The sequence below is a fragment of the Dermochelys coriacea genome, chromosome 1 (assembly GCF_009764565.3).
Source record: "Dermochelys coriacea isolate rDerCor1 chromosome 1, rDerCor1.pri.v4, whole genome shotgun sequence".
In the NCBI taxonomy this organism is placed as follows: domain Eukaryota; kingdom Metazoa; phylum Chordata; order Testudines; family Dermochelyidae; genus Dermochelys; species Dermochelys coriacea.
In genome coordinates this window covers 260,728,291-260,752,344 of record NC_050068.2, presented here as the reverse complement: position 1 = coordinate 260,752,344, position 24,054 = coordinate 260,728,291, and the positions used below count along the sequence as shown (strand labels likewise).

The following is a 24,054-nucleotide window of genomic DNA, read 5'->3' as shown; positions in this document are numbered from 1 at the left end:
CAGTACAGGCAGTGCTGGTGGTCACTGCTGACAGAGAAGGATTGTAGGCAGGAAGCGCAGAGTTTGAAGGCCAGAGTCTTGGGCGTAGTCCACTACCCATATGGGCTACAGGGAGGTGGACATTTCCCCCTTGAAAAGAGTCTAACACTAACATCTATAAAAACACTAAATTATAAAACTGTATAAGCTGCTAAAAGCTATTAACAATGCTAGATCTAAATCTTATTTTGTAGGCTGATGCCAAACCTATGAACACAGGGAGGTTCTGACCCAGACCATGTGGCGGTGAGAAGGAACAGGAGACGTGGCTGGTCTGCCACACCCTTTATCCCGTTGGTTGGAAGCATGAGGTTAGCCAGGGCGCATTCATGCACTAACGGACACTACTTTCAGATTCTCTGACTCCAGGTGCATGCATAAACCCACAATGGAATACAATGGGGACCATCACTCGAAGGGAAAATGGTTCCTTGAGACAGTAGCTTACCAGCAGCAGTTTATGTGAAAAGAACAAACAGGCTCTTTCAAAAGAGCTTTATTGTTGCTCGTCCCGCCCTCAGACATAGGCAGGAAAATATGCCCCAAGGCCTGGCATCCTCTACTTACCTGACATGGTGCTGGAGGAGTGTGCGTGATGGAGGGCGACGTGTATCTCTAGGGGTGCTGCCCTCCAAAGTCTCAGGTCACTGCTCTGCTACAAGGAAATAAATAAATAAATAAAGGTAGATAAAACAGAAGTGATCATGAGAGTATTCATTCAACACCTGGGGTCAACTGTGTCCCAGCTGCTCCGAATGAACAACCCCCCACCAATTTTCCACAAGATGAAATCCCCTCAACCCAAGACCTACCCACATGGCCTGGGGGAAATTCCTTTCTGACCTGAGTGACAAAGGGATATGCGCAAGGATAAAATGATCTCTTTACACCATTCTTGTGATACTAAAATCATGTCAGATTTAAAGGGAAAAGAAAGTAAAAAATCAAGTTGCCTCTCACCACAGAAGCTGTTTGTTTACTTTTACATCACACTCAGGATCCTACATTCAGTGGTAGGCACTAGGAAAACATGACCTGGAAGGAATTCAGAGCATGATTCAAGACTGGAGGGAACGCCGCTAACCGTACACCAGGAATTACAGGGAAAGCTTTAGAATATCTGCACAATAAAAAAGGGTGTAAACCTTGAGGTTGTAGAGGAATTGTTCTGAGTGGTACAAGGGGATATAACTAGGAGTAATAAGAGAGAAACATTTCATAAGAGTGAGGTCTATTAAGCTACGGAATAGTATCCCCAAGGGATGCAGTGAGAGTCTCACCACTCAACACAGTTGAGGCCTGGTCTACACTACAAAGTTAGGTCAATGTAAGCTGCTTTCTGTCGACCTGATCATACACGTTTCTACACTTAAATTTGTCTCCCACCTATCTAAGTGCTCTGTTATGCCAAGACAGTATGACCAGCTCTCATAGCAGAGGTCAACGCAGCACAAGTGTAAGACACCACATTACCTATGTCGACCCTAACAGTCCTCCCGCAGCTGTCCACAATGCCCAGTGCTGACTGCTCTGGTCACAATTGTTAGCTCCACTGCCCAGAGGTTACATTGACTGGAAGGTCCCTGGCCCCCACTTAAAGCCATGCAAAATTTTTGAAAAGACTTTTCCTAATTGCCTAGCTTGGTGAGCCCACCCAGCAGCTCTCCACTGTTGAGTGCAACTGCTCATGCCAGCTACACGCTCCAGATGCGCTCCTACCTGAGTAGACAGGAATACTGGATTTCCTGAGCCAGGGGAGAAGAGGCTGTGCAGGCCCAGCTCCGATCAAGATGAAGAAACACTGACATCTATGAGCAGATTGCTCAGGGAATGCAGGAGAAGGGGTACGACAGGGACCAGCAGGCATACCAGAAAGCCAGGGAAGCCAACAGTCAATCTGGTGCTGAGCCCCAGACCCGATACTTTTACAAAGAGCTGCATGCCATATTTAGCAGAGACCCCCACTGCCACCCATCACACCACAGTGGATACCTGTGAAGAGCCTGAGTAACAAGCCCCTATCGTGAACAGCAAGGAGGAGGAGATGGGCAAAGAAGAGGAGGAGGAGTATGGGGAACAGACGACAGAGTCCAGGACCTGTTTTTGATTTCACTGCAGTACAGCTAGTCTCTCCAGTCGAGCTCGATGCAGGGGAGGGAACCTCGGGTAAGTGTGTAAATAAATTTCCCATTATAGTGATGGCAACCCCAACTTAGCAGGACATGGCCATCGACTTTTCATTAATTTACTCACTCTACATGAGGTAGTGGTGCAACAAAGAGTGGAAGTGTAGCTATCTGCTTTTCATTCCCCTCTAGAGTTAGGCGGTGGGGGACCATGTGGAGCAGTATGTTTATGTACACAGGGAATGTCCCTCGAATCCTCCGAGAGATTGCAATGAAGCTTCCATGCACATACACTGCAAATCCTCTCCCAAAGGTTTCTAAGGATGACAACTCTATTTCTTCCTCCATGGTAGGACACCTTTCCCACACTTGTCCGTGATAACTTCGGCGGGCACCACTGCAGTACACAGGTTAACAGCATACAGGCCAGGGAAACTTCAGGTTGCCAGCAGCAGCTGTGATCTCTCTGCCTTTGTTACCCTCATGAGTGAGACATCAGCTAACAGCACCACTACGGTGGAAAATGGTGCCAGTGCCCTATACTCAGTTTCATGCAAGCAAGCAATTCCCTCATTGTTTCCCTCACCCCAGCAGGTCATACTCACCATGGATTGACTGAGAGGGGCACCAGACACCATCACTCCAAAGCAGAAATGTTAATAAGTATGTCTTGTTTAACATTTTAGGGGAGCAAGGAAAGGGGGAAGTTCTGAATCTTAGGTTTCACTTTCCATACCTACAATACCAAGAATGGTACCAGTGTGTTTTATCTGTCGCTGCAGCCGTTGTGCCCTTGAGGGGTGCACCGTCACAGCAGCGGAAAGACTGATTTTGATAAGAAAGAGAAAAAAAGACGATGTTGGAGGACATGTTCTGCGAGATCCTGCAAGCCAGTGCTGCATCAGATCTTGGACAGCCAGCCTGCAGGGTGAATATTGCAGACTGCATGGAGAAGGAAAGAGCAGATAGGAGAAAGGCGCAAGAATTTCTGGCTGCCACTCACAGTGAATGAGGCGCCCAGCGTGGCAGGGCTGGAGGCTGCACGCTCTTTGATCCTCATTCTCCTGGGGACGGGAGAGGGCCTGGGAGACCCAGCCAACTCTGGCAAAGGGTGAGGTAGGACAGGGCCACAGCACACCATTTCCCCCGGCAGGACAGTAAAGAAGTTGGCGGGGGAGTAAAGGCTCTGTGGGTGCTGGTGTCTGGGCTGGGGGTGCCCCGTGCCTTGGCTCTGTGGGCCAGGGGGTGCCCCGCAGCTGAGCTCTGGCGGCCCATACAGCCCCTTAAGCACCCCCCAACTGGAACTGGGTTGTTATAGAGGTTTCTTTAACTCTACTCCTGGGGGAATCTTGTTTGCTGTTGTCTGTATTGTTGATATACTTGCTGACAGGTGTTTTGAAATAAATTACCAAAACAATTGAAATTGGAATGATTACATTTGTGTTATTTTGACAAATAAAATATGCAGAATTTTAAAATAGTGTGTGCAGAATTTTTAATTTTTTGGTGCAGAATTCCCACAGGAGTAACCACACAATCCCTAAAAGGCCCCCAATCTGAAATGTCAGGTTGAGCACAATACACCACAGCACATTATTGTGGCTCACTGCTAAAGTGCTCTTTTCAAAGCCTCCCCAACTCGTACAGCTCCTTTTTGAGCTTTTCGGATAGCCCTCGTATGTGGCTGTTCAAACTTGGCAGACAGCCGCTCCACCCCCGTGGCTACTTTTCCCACTTGGCTTCATAAAGACACAAGAGGCAGCTATAATCATTAAAATGAAGTGAGCTGTAGCTCACGAAAGCTTATGCTCTAATAAATTTGTTAGTCTCTAAGGTGCCACAAGTACTCCTTTTCTTTTTGCGAATACAGACTAACACGGCTGCTACTCTGAAACCTATAATCATTAGGATACTTTCTGCAATAAAATCCAATCTGATAAGTAAACAGTGCCAGTGCCCTTTCAATTTACCAAAAGCACATTAAATTGTCATTTTCCACCTGCTGAGCTAGTAGCTGAATGTTTCCTTGGTGCTGTCAAGGTGGCCAGCATATGGCTTCAAAAGCCAGAGGAGTAAGGTGTAGGCTGGATCCCACAGGATCATTACTGGCATTTCATCACCACCAACTGGAAACTGCCAGTCGAAAAAGAAGTTCCCTGCTTGTAGCTTTCAGAACAGTCTTGTGTTCTTAAAGATGCAAGCATCATGCACCTTCCCTGACCAGCCAACATTGATGTCAGTGAAGCATCCTCGGTAATCCACCAGCACTTACATAACCATGGAAAAGTAGACCTTTCTATCTTTGTACTCTGCAGCAAGGTGCTCTGGGATCAAAATAGGGATGTCCATGCCATCTACTGTTCCACAGCAGTTCAGGAACCCCATAGCTGCAAAACCATACACTATGTCCTGCACATTGCTGAGAGTCACAGCCCTGCGTAGCAAGAGACAATTAATAGCCCTACACACTTGTGTAACAACAGCCCTCACAGTGGATTTTCCCACTCCAAAATTACTTCCCACTGACTCGTAGTAATCTAGCATTGCAAGTTTCCACAGCATGATCACCACTTGCTTCTTCATGGTCAGTGCAGGTCTCCGTTTCGTATTCCTGTGATGGATGGCTGGAGTGAGTTTGGCACATAGATCCAGAAATGAAAAGGAGTACTTGTGGCACCTTAGAGACTAACAAATTTATTTGAGCATAAGCTTTCATGAGCTACAGCTCACTTCATCGGATGCACGTAGCTCACAAAAGCTTATGCTCAAATAAATTTGTTGAGTACTTGTGGCACCTTAGAGACTAACAAATTTATTTGAGCATAAGCTTTCGTGAGCTACGTGCATCCGATGAAGTGAGCTGTAGCTCATGAAAGCTTACGCTCAAATAAATTTGTTAGTCTCTAAGGTGCCACAAGTACTCCTTTTCTTTTTGCGAATACAGACTAACACGGCTGCTACTCTGAAACCTGTCAGATCCAGAAATGTGGCCTTGTGCATCCAAAAGTTCTGCAGGCACTGCTCATCATCCCAAACCTGTGTTACAAAGAAATCCCCCCAGTCATGACTTGTTTCTTAAGTTCAGAAGCAGTTGCTCTATGAATGTCACCAAACTGGTTCTCCCTATGTTCCAAAGCAAATTGACCATGAGGAAATCCTAATGTTTCCCACAGTTCTTTTGCTGGCTCTGCAAATACCAGAGGCTTGTGTGTCTTGTGCTTGCAATACTCATGACAATAGTGCAGAGATGTGCAGGCTCCATGCTTCAGTCAAAGATGGTGGACAGTGACAAGTCCTGTGCGGGTTCATGGGAAATTTAAAATACGTCCGAAAATTATAGGACAGAGCTATTATGGGATGGAGATTACCACATTATGGGAAATTGACCCCTTGCTCCCAGTCACCCCGCGCAACTTATTTCTGCCCCATCTTCCAAAACTACCCAAAGACAGCGTGCTGAATGGTGGCAGGATGCATGCTGGGATACCCATCTCTTGTGCATTGCACTGTGCATGGACACAACCTCTCCTGGTGTACACAAGCAGCACTGATGCATGGAGCTAAGTACGCATGTGCACAAGCGATATACTAAGTCCAGCAGCTGTATGCCAATGTAACTTGGGTCAGCAAAACATTACGGTGTAGACATGGCCTAAGATGAACTGGGCCCTGCACAGGAGAACACACTGTAGGGAACAATCCTGATTGGCTGGAAGATGGTCTCGTCTATCACAGGTGATTCAGCTCAGACAGTGAAGCCAGACTATTTGGCTTCATTTCTCAGCTCTCTAGCATGTGCAGGTTTGTAGATGGTCTGCCAGGACTGCAGGAAAGATTTCAATCCAGAAATAGACTTGTTACATTGAATGTAAAAAAAAAAAAAAAAAAAAAAAATCATGCAATTTGTTGTCAGGTTTTGTGAAACTTTTTTTAATAAAAGCCCACTAAAATCTAGATTTGGGACTTTACATTGTTTTAAAGCATCCCAGGTTATACCAGACTCCCAAACACAGACTTGGTCCATTAAAACTCATGGCTTCAGCACCTGCTGAACTCCAATGGCAAGTGATGACATCACTGGAACTATAGCAGTTCAGGATCCCTAGTTGGGCAGCATGTAGGCCATTGCTACAGAGTGGAAAGCAGCTGTTTGAGAACATATATGACAATGCTCCTTCCTTCCTTATCTGAACAGCTGTCTAAATAGGATCAAATGGCATGACCAGTGAGTAGCTGAGAATCAAATTTAGCAGCAGACCCTCACCTACTGAACCCTACCTATATTGGTTATTTCCACCACCTGTAGTGAGAAAAACCTATAAACTTCTCCCTCAGGGGCAGAACTTGTTTGGAACTTATACATAGCACTTGTCTATCCTGTCCTCAACTGCTTCCCACATGTAGTTCTGTTAATTCCCCTGAGTTCCGCCTTGCATCCCTCTTCCTCTTTCAGTGCTGGGTCTTTCCTGAGCAGCAAAAAGGAAAACTATGCAGTAACTATGCAATGTGAATAAGCCATCACCAAAAACTGAGCTTAGAACCTCCAAACTCATTTTACTTGTGAGCTTTAGCAGCATCCAAACCTCGTAGATAGGTTTGGTTAGGAGCTTTCCATAGGAGCTACTTCTTCCCCCCTCAGGCCTCATTCTGACTGGCACCTGCATTTTGACACTGCCTTTTAAAGGTTGCTACCACCATGTCTTAGGTGATTGGGCCCTGGGGTAGAGCGCTTGGGCCACATCCTACCCTTTGATAAGGGCACCATATTTCCTAAAGAGAAAACGGGATACCCCAGCTGCTCACCCAAGGGCCCCCTGCCCCATGCTGTTCCCCATCGCTGGAACCCTGCACTTCTCCCCCTCCCTCCATGCAAGGCTGTTGCCTGGTCGCTGGAACCCTGCGGGGGCTCACATGCTGGAACACTGTCTTCTGGCCTCCCCCAATCCAGCCCAGCCTTCCCCTGTGGGGACTGGCATCTCTGCAGTCACCCCTTCTGCACCGCATCCCATTTTTTCCCCAAAAGTGGGCACTTGTCCTGTTTGTTCTTGCCAACTGATCAAGTCAACAAATGCCCACTTTTGGGGAAAAAAATCAGGACAGTCAGGACAGTGCTTAAAAAAAAGGGGGGGGGAGACCTATCCCAGTCAAAACGGGACGTATGGTCATCTTACCCTTTGCCCATGCAGCTTCACTGAAGCCAATTAGAGTTGCAGGGGGGTTAGGTCAGGGTGGAATTTGGCTCCTCACCCTACTTGTTTTTCTGAGTCCCTTTAGGTTTCTTTAGACTCCCTGGTATTTCACTGTGGTTTACATTACATTCACTCTGAATCACTGACCAGCACCTGAGCGGGGAGCATTTTACAATGCTGCTGTTCTCTGTCCCAGACTCGGCACAGCCCAACCAGTGCACACAGCCCATCAGCTGCATGTTAAAGAGGGGCCAGCCCAGTGGGTTGGGCACAGCTGTGGAGGAGAAAGTGAACTGAAGCCAAGTTAATTATCCAGCCTGCTAGGAAATGAAGGGAGGAGGGAGAGGCCTGCTGCTGGGGGTGATGAGGGTTCCTTCCTCATCACAGTGCAATCACAGAGGAACACAGTACCTTTCCTTGCCCACTCGGTCACAAACAGCCCTTTCTAACAGTGTCCCCTCTCCCCACCAATTGCCTGATCACCACACCCACTCCTCCTGCCTGCACCCCTCCCTAGACATGGGCTGGATAGCAAGGCACTGAACTTGGTGGGCAGGTTTTTCTTGCCTTCAGTTACTATGGAAACCTTCCTGAAAGAAGTCATCTGGGACCTGCGTGAGAGAGAAAGAGAGCCCTGCTGCTGGCATGTCAGCACCAGGGGTGTGAGAGGCCAAAGTGGAGGTGGATAAATCATGCCAGGAAAGCAGGAAGGTGCCATCAGCTGCTGCACAGAGAGCCAGTGAATTGGAACCTGTCCAAGGGTCCAAGGATCCAAGCGTCTCACCGTGAAAGCGCCAAAGCCATACCACAACAGCCCTCTGACTCCCCACCTTGCTGGGGCAAAGATTTCTCTACACCAGCTGATCTCAAAGGGGGATCCAGCCATTGTATTGGGAAGACAATTCCACTCCCTAAGCACAGCTGCTCATCTAATCCATCTCAAGTAGCTGCTAGGGGCACCCTTAAACTATTTGCCTGATCTCAATGAACCCTGGTGGTAGTAGTAGTAGTAGTAGTAGTAGTATTATTATGAAAAAACATTCATAGCACGAAGGTGCTTTAGAGATTAAAACATGAATTCAGTTCACTCCTGCTCCAGCTCCAGTAAAACGTCACAGGAAACTGGGGCAAAGGGTCCTGGGGCACATCAAGGGCTCAGTGGGGAGTGGGTACATGCTGGAGGAGAAAGGTCAAGAGTACTTGCTCTACACATTCCCTGTGGCTCCATACCACAACCCCACTCCCTTGACTGACCGATGTCAGGCCAAAGCAGCCCTCATCTCTTCCAAGGAGACAGTCTGTACTCCCCTCCCCCAAGGAGCTTCCTGCTGATACAAAACCAGGAGGTGCAATTTTAAACGGATTTAAGAGATGGACAGAAAGACAAGGAAGGGGACAGAGGATGAACCAGAAGCCAGTTAGAGTGACAGTGGATGAGTTGTTAGACAGACTGTTAAGAAGCTGGAGAAGATAACATAGGATGAGGGTCCCCGTTTCCAAGAGCAAGAGGATTATACAATTTGAGCACTGTGGAACCCATTTGCATTTTAGAGAGAAGTAATGGGATATTGAAAATACAGAAAAAAGAAAAGGAGTACTTGTGGCACCTTAGAGACTAACAAATTTATTAGAGCATAAGCTTTCGTGAGCTACAGCTCACTTCATCGGATGCATCCGATGAAGTGAGCTGTAGCTCACGAAAGCTTATGCTCTGATAAATTTGTTAGTCTCTAAGGTGCCACAAGTACTCCTTTTCTTTTTGCGAATACAGACTAACACGGCTGCTACTCTGAAACCTGAAAATACAGAGGATCTTACTGGAAAATTCCAGTTACAGGAAAAGTGAAGTGATGAACTACCTTAAAAAAAAAAAAAAAGAGAAAATGTTATGATTGCAGGGTCAGCATCTCAAAATTAGGGTATTGTCTATATAACCTTAACTCTGCCCCCTAAGAGTCTGTGTTATGATAGTCCTTACATGATTGCATGCTATTTTTCCATGTAGGCTTGACTGCCAGTAGTGCTGAACACCCACAATTCTAACTGCAGCCAGTGGGAACTGTAGGTGATTAACATGTCTGAAAATCTGTCCCATACAATTTTTTCTATTACCCCAAATACACATTTCTCCTTGTAGTGACACCACTGATCTGTACACCAGGTCCATAAAATAATTTCTATACATAACGGGTAGCAAACAAAGCAAGAGCTCTTGCAGAGCTTGTTCAATGCACACATTCATTATTGCAGCTAAATTAGCCATGCAAATACACTCTTCCCACAGCTACAACATGGGCAAGGAGCGCTAAGAAATTATATCCATGGAAGTGCAAGCTTTCAAATTCTCAGAACTCTCTCAAATCAAACCCAGTTTTTACCTAACGCTCACAGTCCCATTTGAGGACAATTTCCATGCAAAATGTCAACTTCCAGTATCTTAACATTTTGGTACTACAGCTACTAGCACCAAAAGACCAACACAAAAACCACAATGTACGGCAATAATATCAACAGATATAGTTAAATAATATGGAAATCCCCTGTGATGTTTTGGGGAACATCCATACCAGTAGTGTTCTGTCACAGCCTGCCCTGTAACCTTGAGTGCCTTTATGCTGTCCAGTTTTGGTTCAGAGCCCCAACACCAGTAGCTTGCCCACAAACACAAAACATACATCTACATTACAAAAAAAAACCCTAATACCCCCACACCTGTAGCAGTGAGTCTCAGTGCCTGGGTCAACTGACTTGCAGGGCTCACAATCTTGCTTGGGTTGGAGCCTGGGCTCTGAAACCTGGGGAGAGGGGTGGTTCTCAGAGCTGGGGCTCCAGCCCAGAGGGAACACCTACACTGCTACTGTGAGTCCCACAGCAAGAGCACAAATCAGTTGACCTGGGCTCTGAGACTCACTGATGCGGGAATATTTTGCAGCATAGCAGTACTCGAAGTCTCACCCTGGTTTCCACCAGCCTAGTTACATCATGCAGAGTGACGCCAACAGCACTTCCAGTCCTGCATCTCCCCATATCCAGCCACCCTGAGTTCTTAACTACCAGACACTTGGGATTTTTCCCCTCTGGTTCATTACCCCCGAAGGCGTTAAACTAATCCCCAGTTGGCAGTTTGTTTTGGCATATACTCTCCACAGAGTTTGCACATCAGAGACGTGCTTGAGGCAACAAACAAACAAAAGGTGTATTTAATAGAAATATCACATTCAAGAAATGGAACTAGTGCGGGAGACCAAACATACACAAGTTACACTGAAAACAAACAAAGATGCATCTTCAGGATTTATACTTTTGAATTAGATAAAAATACCTTTCCTAATACAATTTACTTGTTGCCTCAACTGTTTCCCAGCGTACCCCATCCCAGAGAGGATCCAGCATTTCACGGCCAATACCTGTCAAGTGACTGTCCCTCACTTCAAACCCCTTCACTTTTTAAGAAGTTTTCAGGTTTCTTTTCTTCTTTAGAGTAGCAGCCGTGTTAGTCTGTATTTGCAAAAAGAAAAGGAGTACTTGTGGCACTAACAAATTTGTTAGTCTCTAAGGTGCCACAAGTACTCCTTTTCTTTTTTCTTCTTTAGTCACTATAGATATGCAAAGTGGGAAAAACACCCTCGTTTCTTAGGCCTTGTCTACACTACCACTTACAGAGCTGAAACTTTCTTCGCCCAGGGATGTGAAAAAACACCCCAGAGCAATGCAAGTTTCAGCACTGTAAAGTGCGACTACACAGCTGCATTAAAGCATTGCTGAGGCAGCACGTTAATGTTGGCTGTGTAGACATATCCCTAGTTTTCCAAGACTGGTGTTTTCTTTTCAGTTTCAGGTTGTTTTAATGTTTTCCCATTAACTTTAATGGTCCATCATTTGTCTTTTCCTGGGTTGTACAATTCTAGGTGCTTGGAGCTAGTCTTGTCTGGCTGGAGAGGCAGCCCTTTCCCTGCCTGATGCCCAACAGAGAGAGAGCTGAATGTTGCAACACAAATTATGAGAGCAATTTTATATATACACAAATACATACATTCATATTGTGTGTGTGTGTGTGTGTGTGTGTGTGTGTGATAATGACGTTCATGTTCAGAACATTACAAGCTTTCACAAAATACCTTACTCAACATATTTTACAGCATAATGACATTGTATACAATCTGTTTATTCAACTGATTATTTTGGGAGGAGATTTAACCCCCTATTCTTCTCTTGGGGTATCCAGACCTTGACTGTCACCCCCGAGCCACTTGAAAACAACTGAACCCCTTCTGTTCAAATTTACACACACACACACACACACACACACACAAGTCATCTCTGGGTGGAGAAAATTTCAACTTGCCAAGTGAAAATATGGACAGTTACGTGTGAGACAAACAAAGTTGTAACTGGAAACAAACTCAGCTACAGCTGACTGCAGTGTTCCAGCTACAGTACACTTGTCAAGTGTGTAACTATGCACTTTACAATAATATACAGTAAAAGCTTTTGTTATCCGGCATGCTGAGAGAATGGGGGTGCCGGTTAGTCAAAAATTCTGGTCAACTAAGAGTTATACTTACCAATGGAATACCAATTCAAAGAATTAGAATACAATACAATGAATAAAGTATAAAATAGTATACAGGTACTCACCAATCCAGTAGTAATACTGCACGGCAGAGTGGTTGGTTTCTTGAAGCACTTAGGTGTATACAGGTAAAGTTTTCTATATAGTAGGTTATCTGATGACACTACATATCACTATGGGCAGCACATGGCATACACCCAGATCACTAAAAATAACACTTCAACTAAAACTATACTGAACATAACAATCTTTCTTTGATGATTCAGAAGACACTTCAGGATCTTGCAATTCCTCAGGGTCATCATTATCAATATCAATTATCATTGTAGATGTAGAAGGTGTAGGAGATTGGGCTGAATCTGTACTGACCCTATTACACACCCTGGAAGCTGTTTTTTTGACTAAATCCCTTATATCAGCTTGCTTACTTGTCTTCTGCCTCTTTTGCAGAAAAGTAGAGTGCAGAATGTGCAATTGTATAACCTCCTGGGCAGTATAACATGGTTGCCTTTCTGCAAATTGAATTACTGTATCAAAAGCTGAAGCAGCCTTTCCCCAAGTTATTTTGTCCTCTTCACTAAAATCTTCTTCTTCACTGTCTTTATCAGTGTCCTTTGACTTTTCAGTTTTCAAAACATTCTCTATTATTTCTGTATCAGTAATAGTGTGTGTCACTTCAAACTCCTTATCAGCTTCAACCCACTCTTCTAGCTCACTTTCATGAAGTTTGTTGATGTGGTGTGAAGAAGAAGTATCCTTCACCATTTCAAGAATTTGTGCTAATGTATTTTTTCTAACTCTTACTTTAAAGTCTTCAAATTCATCTTCATCAGAAGACACTTCTGCAAACATTAGGCCACAATTTTATCCAAGCTCTCCTTAATGTTTCACTTTTAACAGAATTCCAGGCACAAGCAACATTAAAAACTGCATCTTTTATATTATAAAGAGATTGAAAGTCCTGTACAGTGCCTTCATGATTGATCAACTTTCTCAGGAAATCTCTTCTGTAATAACATTTCATATTCTGGATGATGCCCTGGTCCATGGGTTGAATCAATGAAGCAACACTGGCAGGCAGGAAGATGGTAAAAATATTACCAGACACTAATTCTGTTTCATGAGGGTGAGCTCTACAATTGTCTAGCAATAGAATAGCTTTGCTATCTTCAGGTAAGCTTATTTTTCTAAAATGTTCTTTCACTGCAGGTACAAAAACATGATGAAACCAATCATAAAAAATTTCTTTGTTCATCCATGAATTACCTTGTGCTTTGTAAACAACAGGTAAATGTGCAACACCTTTGAAAGCTCTAGGATGACAATATTTCCCAATCACCAAAAGTTTTATTTTATGCAAGCTTGCAGCATTAGCACACGTAAGAACAGATAGTCTGTCTTTATTCTGCTTAAAACCAGCAGCACTAGATTCACTTGCACCTGCTATGGTAGAATTTGGCAAGCCAAAGATTGAAGATTCGTATTGGCAGAGATCAGAAATCGCCAAAATAGGCAAGTTTCATCAGCATTATAAATTTGTTCAGGGGATAGATCATGTTCAGCAATTAAATTTCTAAAAAATTCACAATATTTTTCTGCAGCTTCATGGTCAGCCGATTTTTGTTCGGATACATCTAGCTTTTTAATGCCGTGACGAAGTTTAAAACATGAAAGCCATCCATCAGAAAATGCACATGGCTCAGTCAATTGCATTTGCTTATAAAAATCTTTTGCCTTTTCAATGAGCATTGGGCCAGATATAGAGGCACCCTCCGATCGTTTCAATAAAAACCATTCATATAAAACACTGTCTAGCTGCTCCAATTTAGGCGTATGCAGAGTACGGCGTTGTTCAAAAGCTTTATTTGACTCACAACTAGCAAAAAATTTGAGCAGTTGTCCTTTCTGAGCCTTGATGTCATATATTGTGGACGAGCCAACATTGTACTCTTGCATCAAAACATTCCTATTCTCACCCTTTTCAAGACATGTACAAATATCTATTTTCTGTTTTAATGTCAACACAACTCTTGCTTCTTTCCTTTGCTTTTCGCTGGTATTTTGGATGCCATGATGGTAGGGTGGTGTTGATATTTTACAATAAACACAGGACAATGCACAGAGTAATAAACCAACCGATCACAATGGCGGATACAAACAGAAAGAACAGCATTCGGCTTTTCTCAGCTAACTCGAGCACAGTCCGACTGCTCTCGGAAATACTTGGGTCCCGAATAGCTTCAGCATCGATTCCAGTTAGCTTTGGCATTGGTCCCGGTTACTAGATTGAAGATTTGTATTGGCAGAGATCAGAAATGCCGGTTTCTAGATCTTTCTGGTTGGTAAAGTGCCGGATAACACAGCTTTTACTGTATACAGTTACTTTTTTTTTTTTTTTTTTAATAGTGCAGTTTTCCTTTAAAAATGGAGGTGTGGAAAAGACAGATGCAAATTCACTTGAACTTCCACTTCACACTGCTGAGTCAGCTGTTAACATTCCTGCTTTCTCCCTCACAGCTGCAATAGGAAACAGCTTTCAATTATCTGGCTTTAGGCAAACACCCAGATAACAATCTCCTATTGTGTATTTGTTTTACCTGGTCAGCCCCCTTTGCCATTTGATCTCCAGTTAACCCTCACATGACAGCAATTCAGTGTTGGATGTGAAGCAGACAGGTGGAGTCAGATATGAGCTCCTTTCCAGCACTGGCTGCCCAGGGTCTTTAGCACAAGAAGAGAAACTTCCATCCAGGAGTGCCCTTCCTCAATTGATATATATATATATGAAACAATGAGAACAATAAGAATCCATTTAGAAAGGAGTAACAAAACAGCATCCCATCTAGCAAGTTTCCCAACAAGTCTTCAGCAAGACAAAAACCAATAAACCTAAGTTTTCAAAAAGAAAAGGAGTACTTGTGGCACCTTAGAGACTAACAAATTTATTAGAGCATAAGCTTTCGTGAGCTACAGCTCACTTCATCGGATGCATTTGGGAAAAAACAAATGCATCCGATGAAGTGAGCTGTAGCTCACGAAAGCTTATGCTCTAATAAATTTGTTAGTCTCTAAGGTGCCACAAGTACTCCTTTTCTTTTTGCGAATACAGACTAACACGGCTGCTACTCTGAAACCTAAGTTTTCAGTAACAATACAAAAAAGAGCAATCAATGGAAATTGTTAAAGTGACACAATCAGTTGAGAAGTTATACTTCTCACTGGAATTATTTTTTACCTACTAGTGTTAAGAGTAATATCTACTATGACTATAAGAAGTTAGCAAGGGAAAAATACCCCCCCCCCCGATTAATTTGTACATTTGACAGCACTTTGCATATACTTAGTTCCCTGTTTCCCCTATTCTTTGTGAGTCTGTCATATAGCAACAGGACAGAAAGAAACATTTTATAAAAGAGGAAAGATAGACTGTAAAGACACAAACATTGGCCCGGGGACTTGGAGACAGATGTGGCACCAGTACATATTTTAAGTACATATATTAAGTACGTCTCTCAGTATGCATTTTAAAACTGCATGTTGACAGTGTCAACTTCAAACATCCAGATTGAACCTCCCAGTCACAAAAACGAGAGATGAAAAATCTGTATTTGTTCTAGTACATCTCTTCCAGTCCTCACAAAAAGATTTTGCTTTAGAATTTGAATCAGGATTCATCAAATCAAATCCGCCACAGCAACTCCCACCCTCACTCTTGATCTCCCCTTCCCACTCAGGTCAGGTGGTAGCATATCCTGGATCTGCAAGCGACATTTGATCCTTAAGTCAATATTTGCTGTGAGTGCCTGTGAAACCGGAGTCTTCCTCCCAACCATAATTAAACTAGCAATTGAAGAAGGCGGAACATGCACCTGGGAGAAAGGAAACACAAGGTCCAGGAAGGGTCTGTAACAGACAATGCAGGGTGCTACCCTACCCTAGCAGAGAGACACCCAGTTAAATTTTTACACCTATGCACAATTCCACGTGGATCTCGTCCCTTATCACATCCAGATTAAACAGTTTCTATTACACTTGTAGACCTGACTCATTCCAGGAAACGACTCCGCAAGGCTACTAATCTAGCAGTGTTTTGGGTCGCAGTAAATACACAGTATAAGGACAGGAATGATGCAATGACAGTGAATTAACCCTCTGACTTTATCTCTAGTGACCATGCGATTTAGAGCAACAGTTAAAGGAGTTTAAATGACTTCATCCTCGTTCCCCCTATGCCTCACATCAGACCTCATAAAAGTCTGCTGATGATCAGGTACTCACTGCTCCAAAGGAATCCTTGGACTGGAATAGCAGGAGGTGTGCCAGGTCAAAATTGGGGTTTCATGGCAGAGCTATGTTGGTGAGTGGGCACAGAGGGATGGTGGCTTGCTAGGATCTAGAGTGTGGGGAGAACACTCAGTACTTAAATGGTCCCCAATCACTGAAATCATTGTGAATTAAGGAGATTGATTGTATGTTTGCAGCAGGAGGAAAGGGGAGAGAAGACAAGACCTCTCCTTTGTCTCCTGCAGTGCCTCCTATCACACAAATCCAGAGGTCTACAGTAGAATGAATCAAAATCTAGAATTAACAACCAAAGAAAAGCAAACTGGAACTCCCTGTCTCCTCCCAGTTTGAGTCTATTATAGAAGTTTGCAAGAGGCTTTTATGCACCTCTTTGAAAGTGTATTTATGGTCAGAAATGTAATTAATTTAAAATGCCATCTTCTTACGCAACAGATCTGCTCCCTATGTGCAGCAGTTGTCTCATTATAGCAGTGAGAAAAATAAAGGTTTTATGAGCCCTGAAGACTCATCACTCAGCCCATCCGGGTTCATGCAAAAACAACAGAATGATTAATTAAATTTCCAATTGCAAGGCCACATTCAAACTTCTGATTCACTTTGAAGATAATGTAAGAGAGGACAGAATCTTGTTGCCTGCTGATAATGAATAAGCCAGGAAGAATCCAGCTTGACTTTCAGATCACAGTTTGACACGGTAGGGCTGGCACAGAAAAATTAAAAATAAAAAAAATTATACACTGTGCACATCTGATTATGGAGCCATTGAGATACAATGAACATGGAAGTCCGGGACGGACAACATGGAGTCATTTTTCAGAGCAGAACTGCGCTTTAACATTTGTTTTAAAATACAAAAAAAAGGAGTGTTATTTTATCTAACGGGCTCCAAAGCAGACAAATGACTCTGTACAAGAGAGACATGCTGACCAGCTAGGCCATTAAATGCTATCATGACAGGCTCTAGCATCTGCCTAAATCATTTATCACACCCTAAACCAGGAGATTGCAAAGCCCACCCACATTCATCACAATGACAGGTCTGTGAAAGGAAACCTCAGGCCAGGGATTTGCAGACTCCCTGGGATACCAGTGCTGATCCCTCAACCTTCAAGCCCTTGGAGAAGCAGAGAACAGCTGATAAATTCCTGAGGGTAGCTGGTACCCATCCCTATATAGAAAAACTGAGTGTTAAGATTTTACTGTACTGTTCTGGAAAAGAACTAAACATAGTCCACCATTTTGCTGAGACCACTTACCTTAGCCAAGTGAAGGTGCTTTTCCCTCTTGAATGTCCCACCCTGCTCTTCTTTTCATTGGGTTGGAGAGATGACCTTTGGTGGGAGGAAAGAGAAGCACAGAGTGGTTTTCATACAAAGAAGAATTGGAATAGGCAAAGCACACACAAATATCTATGGTTTAACATTGGAAGGGGTATGTATGGGTGTGTGGAGAAGATGGACAAAATATGGCCTAGCGAAGCCTTTTCCATCTCTAATGTCTATTATATGTTGAAACATCCTTTATTCCAAATGTAGACAGCGATCACTTTAGGGATACGTCAGCAGGTGGGGTATAATTATGCCCAGATTACCATGCGTCTCTAGTGCATCTTAAAGAACAAGGCTGAAGGTTTCAAAGGCCTTCCTCATTAAATGCTATCGCAAAAATGTAACCAAGTGTTTTATAACTATAGGTTAAGGAGTCACCAAACCTCTCCTCCCTGGGGACGTTATACTCAATTTCGGCAAAGTCAGAGTTTTTTCAGCCAATTAAGCATAACTGTAATAGTTGCATTTAGGTATAACTTCATATCCAAAGCACTCTACAATTAATTAACTCTAACAGCTCCCTGTGACACTAAGCACCTCTGTAGTCACACCCTACACACGACCGCAATAATTGCGCAAAATATGCCTTGTGAGGTATCATTTGAAAACTAACTCATTGATCATTAATATTCTTGCGCGATGTATGTACACAATGGGTATTAAGAGTTATAAATATATGCTAGAATTTTAACTAAGGTGTGTATAAACCAAATATGTCAGGGGGATATGTTGAGTCTATCTTAAGTAAAGGAATGCGTGTTTACCTCAATTTAAATACAAGCAGTAAACAGATCCATCAAACTAACAAGGGGTGGAGGCAAACCATACTAACAAGTGGGGGAGAAGACAGCATGGTGTCTACACCCAGAGGAGATAGAAGGTTGGTCTGGGTTTTACTTTTTAAACAATCAATTTCAAAGGTTTATCAGTCTATAAAGACAGGGGGATGGGAAGCCCACAGGAAGGGAAGAACAGCAAGATCATTGGATTTTGGGAGATATAAGCAAAGACAGAAGCCATCTTTGGCATCCATCACTAGACAGACAAGCGGCCAGAGCTCTTGCAAGCTGAGAAAGATGGGTCCTTCAAACAAAAGGGGGGGGGGGGGCTGAAGTCTCTGGAATTGAACATAGATGAGAAACCTACTTAGACAAAGATCTTTCACTTAAGGAGACAAAGGAAACCAGCACCTTGTACTTCTGTGGAAGGTCCTGACTGAGGGAAAGTCAGCCATGGCAGGGTAGAAGAATGACTGATGAGAGAAACCATCACGAACAAAGCCTGTATCTAGCTAGATTATGTTTTAGACTTTTAGAAATGTATTTTGTTTTGTTTCACTTGTAACTCTTTCCAGCTTCATTCCTTATACATGTTTAATCATATATATATTTTGTAAGTAAATGTATTTAATTTTTTACCATAAATCAACTCAGCTCTGTGTTTAAAGGGAAGGGTGTATTTACTGCAAGTTAAGTTAATAAGCTGTGAAGTGTTGTGTGTCTTTAGAGGAACAAACAAGCCATATTATTTCTCTGAACTGTCCACAAGAGGGCTGGGCATTGCAGAGCACACAGTTTTGGGAAAATTCAGGACTGCGTTGGGGTTAGGCTGCAAGTAGTAACTACGGTTGGTGGAGTGGAGCTGTGGGACCGCACACCACCAGACTACCAGCATGCAGGTCACACACCTTGAGTGTCTGTGGGCCTGGCAGCCCTGGTTCAGCAGCTCTGACCCCAGTAGCCTATCTTCAGCCCCACAGTTCCATACTGCTTTTGGAACCAATTCAGTGACAGCCAGTGTGCTCAGTTTACAAGATTTTTTTTTTTTCCTGCCAGCCCTGCAAACTCACTCTGAGATACCAGAGTCAAGCTGGGTTTTATTTTGCTCACCCAACATCACCAGTAATAAAAAGCCCTGCAAGTAAAATTACGGCCTTAGTGACATTAGTACCTTCCAAGGTCTCTGATGGGTTTGCACAGGTTTAACTGACTGGACCTGTAAGTCTGTTGACAATGCACAAGGAAGAAAAGATTCCAGTTCACTCTCTCATAGCTTTGTTGGCTCTGCAGGGCTAACAAGAGCAAAAGGCAGCACTAGATTCATCAGATGTGACTCTGAATAAACCCAGGCAGCAGATCTGTTGAACATCACTCTGCTGAGCAGAGCTGCAATTTAATTGTATTCAGGGCCACAGTCAGATGACTCCTTTCAGAACTTTGCTTTTCTTTAAAATCTAAAAACATGACATCCTGCACTGTCAGGCTACTCCCACCCAGACCACTGTCCAGGATTTGCTAAAAATGCTCCTTTATAACACATGCCACATGTTAAACTACTTAGGCCCAGAACCCGCAAACTAGTAACTTTATACGCATGTTCTCAAAGAAGCTGGACTATATTAGGACCATTAACAGCTATAGTGGTATGAGATAAGAATGATGTAAGAGTGATCATATTTCATACCTGTGGGAATGAGGATGGATTTCTTTTTCCCTACTACAACTTTGTACATTTGGCCTGCTACATTCTCATTGTTTTCTCCACTCATTTCTCAAGCATCAGGAACTAGACACTGCCAAGGGGAAGACTTGGGACTGATTGACCCAGTAGCGCTGTTGCAGGAAGTGATGTACCAGACCAATTATACCCATGGTCTGCCACAATGTGGTATTTCCTTTGTTTGTAAGTCTCAGAAGTCAAGTTTATTTTCACCTTTCCTAGGAGTATTGTTAGCAAATCCTACTCTCTAAATAGCCAGATTGCTGCATTACCAACATGAATTGTTGTGTTTCCATTCAGAATGAGCAGATATACCACTTCATCAGAAATAAACATACACATGGTGGAACCAACACTACCTTCCTCTCCGGTCTCGTCAACAGTACTGATGTGGAGAGCTGAGGAATATGCATCTCCCCTCATCAGGAGGGTCCCTGGTGGTTACTTTGCATGAGATGATCCCTGCCTTGTTTTTAGCAGTTCTAATGGAAGGCACGAAGGGAGGATTCTCTTGTTTTATGGCAACAGGAAGGTAGGTGTTTAAAACAGAAATAGTTGCTAATGTGAAGCACAGAACGCTGGAGTTGTGAAACTAACACCTGCATCCAGGAACACAGGACTTGCTGCATTCGATTAGACCACTTGTCCATTTTGTCAGCTATCCTGTCTGAAATGGCCAATTCTCGATGCTTCCAAGGAGAGTGTAAAGTCTCCAGAATGCACCTGAACAATTGAGCAACACCATAGCATATTCTTGACCCTAACAAGTGATTTACAGCCACAGGGAAGCTTGAAGATCTACCACTTGTAACTGTTACTTAGGCTCTGTCACTGCAGATGTCTTCTCATCATTCAAAGAAATCTCTAATGCTTTCTGAATCTCAATTTTTTTCCTTCCCAGTTTTTGGTGAGAAGTGCCAGATTAACAGTCTTGGAGATGAAAGCCCTTCATTCATTTGCGGAAGATACAATCCAGAGTGTAGAGTCCTTAAGCGATTCCCTCTCTGATATCTCCACGAATGACATCTTCTGACACTACAGAAACACACCCTCAGATCTGATGCCAACTGGCAATAATTTATATATTCTGTTATTTTTAAAAGGGTAAACTTGTATTAGTAAGACATGGCCAATCATCACCCTGACCACTCTGTGTGTTGTACCCCTTCCCCCTACTATCTCTCTTTTATGTCCTTAGATTGTGAGTTCTTTGGGGCAGGAATCAAGCCTTCTTTTCTGTTTGGAAAGTGCTGAGCACATTGGGGGCACTACAGGTAATATATAATGAAATAAATCCAGAAGCCTATTTTTTCTAACACATCCCTCTAGTGTCTGTGGCAGCCCCAAGACTGTTCTGGAATCCAGATTATCCAGCAAAAAGCAGTGTTATGATCTGTACTGAAGGACTGTGTCCCATTACTTCTTCTGGGCTGGTAGGTGCCCCAAATGATTCTAAGATCTAGTTTATACACTTATACAAAAGATGCTTGACTTCTTGAAACACACTTGGTGCTTTATCCCCCCCCCCACAGATATTGCAACAAGATGCACTGAGGATGATTGTGATGTCACAAAGCAGGGTGCTATGACATCACATAAAAAAGTAGGGATGTGGCTGTTGAAATCTACAGCAAGGAAATGCCTGCTTAAATTCAAAACATCCTTAAAGAACTAGAATGAGAGAAATATAAACACAGGAGAAGAATTTTTCCAGTTTTCCTCATGTGACAGCTCTTTACGCCAATTCTGATAGTGTTAGGTCCCAGAAATGCTCCTTGCAAAGAGATTAAGCCCCATTCACCACGATTATTGCTCTCTCTTCTGCATTTACATATTCTTGTTTGAGGAATTACACAATTTCCCTGCCTTCACTCTGATTTTGATGTAGTCTGAAATTCAGAGGGTTTGCATTACACCCATTCATGCCCCAAACCTGGAGGCTATTGTCATGTTGCTGGTCATCTTATAGCTGTTCCTCTTCCCTCACCCCCCAGCTTTACAACACCAGACAGAACAGGAGTCAATCTCTCATCTCAGCATATCTGAACAGAAACTGAGAACAAGGGGAAATAAAAGGCAGGCAAGATCTGATTAGTGGCAAAAAGGCGAAGAAGTTGGCCACTTGGGATTGGCGACAACCAAGGAAAAGCAATAGCATACCTGTAATTCATGAGCAGCCTCTAGGCAAGTCTGAATAAAGTAAAATAGAAGAGGGACAAGGGCAGAGAGAAAGGGCAAGAAAAGACCAAAGGAATAAAAAAGAGTTAGACAGAAAGAAGGCAGGAGATGATGCCCCTAAAACCTAATTAAATCCAGTCATGAATCCTTGTATAAAATGAGTCAGAAAGTTGCACTGCAGCCCCTGAGTCACCAGATCAAGTGAAATGGAATCTTCCTAGGCGCTGTAGAGGAGAGACCACCCTTAAGTCATCTTAGTGGTAAGGGAAGGGATATGAATAGGATGTCCCGATTTTATTGGGACAGTCCCAATTTTTGGGTCTTTTTCTTATATTAGCTCCTATTAACCCCCACCCCCATCTCAATTTTTCACACTTGCTGTTTGGTCACCCCAGATATGAATACAGAGGCAGGACAGAAGCCTACCCTACCACAGACCTGGGTCCAGCCCTCCCTTTGCTGATAAAAATTATACGTATGGTTTTGGTCATCCAGAAATACAGGAAGGGGAAGATACTGTGTTAACATTTCAGCTCCTGGCACAGCAGCTGTATTCAAACAGAGCCATTTGGTTTCATATCTGGCAGGATTCGTACCTTCCAGACCCAATTCTCTTAACTGCAAACCACAGTGGAAATCTGGAGGAAGCATACCGAAGTGGAATGTGGGGGTGTACAAAAGGAAAACACCCATGTATGTGAAGGGTGCCCGTCTGAGCCAACAGACACGCACACAGCTCTCTGTGACTAAACCACCCCTGTGGAGGGGTCCCAGATAACAGGATATTCCCGCCCACTGCCCAGCCCTCAGGGTTACAGGCGTTAGGGGACAAGCTACGCTCCCCTTCAAGTTGCGGGGCAGCAGAGAGCCGGGAGGGAGCGATTACGTGCCCCGTGGGCTCCTTATCGAGGCTGTGTGGCCCAGCTGCTCCCTCTTCCCCCGACCCACCCCAGGGGAAACCGCTTTCTGCGCGTCGGGCCGTCCTCAGCCAGGCATCCCCGCCCGGCCCGTGGCTACCTGGCCAGCCGCGCTGCTCTCAGTCCGCCATGCGCGGCCGCGGCTTACAGAGCCCAGGGCTCTGCCCGGTCCCTCTGCGCCCACGCCCTGCCCTGGCCTGGCCGCGAGCCGTTCTCGGGCTCCAGCCCTGCCCCGCCGCCGGCCGGTCCGTCCCGCTGCACGCGTTCGCCCCCGCGCCCCTGCCCCTCCGGCCCGTCTGTCTCGGTCGGTCCGTCCGCCTGCCCCCGCGCGCGCCCTGCCCGTCTGCCCCCCCGCCGTGTCCACCTGCACCTGCCTCCCCCCCCCCCGGCTCACCTGCTCCGCGTGCCGCTCCCCCCCGGCCGGGAGAGGGGCGCCCCCCAGTCCGCAGCCGCCTCAGCCCCCTCCTTGCTGCAGCCGCCGCCACCAGAGGCCGGCCGCGTCAATCGCCGTCAGCCCCAGCCACGCGCCTCCCTCCCAGCGCTGCGCATGCGCGGCGCCGTGGGGCATCGTGGGGAATGTAGTCTTTGAGGGCCGCGCGGCGGAGCTCTCCCCCCCAGCGCGCAGCCCGGCGGCCTAGGCCTGCCTCGCGCAGGCAGCCCGTCACAGCTCCAGCGCTTCCCCCACCGCCGGCACGCGCGGGGCTGCAGAGCCTGTCCCTACAGCGCCCTCTGCTGCTGAGCTTCCTGAGGGGGGCGGGGAAGTCCCCTTTGGCAGGCGTGCCTGCACCCCTTCTCCGTAGCCCCCAAAAGCAGGGTACCCCACCCTACCATGACTGAAACTAGGGCCCTGAGTCGCCCCCCGCCGATCTAGATCACTCAGGCACGTGAATGTAAAAACCC

The 24,054-nt window shown here is 44.8% G+C and overlaps 1 protein-coding gene across 9 annotated transcripts in view; it reads right to left on the bottom strand.

Annotated features, from left to right (window-relative positions):
• Positions 1–23,688, bottom strand: part of SGSM3 (small G protein signaling modulator 3) — a 61,790-nt gene extending 38,102 nt beyond the window's left edge. The window contains exons 1-5 of one of the 9 annotated variants that reach the window (XM_043502112.1): positions 23,549–23,688; positions 17,489–17,563; positions 14,525–14,690; positions 11,993–14,444; positions 607–694 (exon numbers count right to left, since the gene is read on the bottom strand). In XM_043502112.1, the coding sequence (XP_043358047.1) occupies positions 607–613 (7 nt within the window). In that variant the 5' untranslated portion in view covers positions 614–694; positions 11,993–14,444; positions 14,525–14,690; positions 17,489–17,563; positions 23,549–23,688. Of the gene's footprint in view, positions 1–606; positions 695–2,770; positions 3,415–9,172; positions 9,214–11,992; positions 14,445–14,524; positions 14,691–17,252; positions 17,275–17,488; positions 17,564–22,833; positions 22,853–23,548 lie in introns of those variants that run through there. The other 8 variants (XM_043502107.1, XM_043502115.1, XM_038393162.2 and 5 more) reach the window with 8 other exon arrangements.
• Between the last annotated feature and the right edge of the window lie 366 nt (positions 23,689–24,054).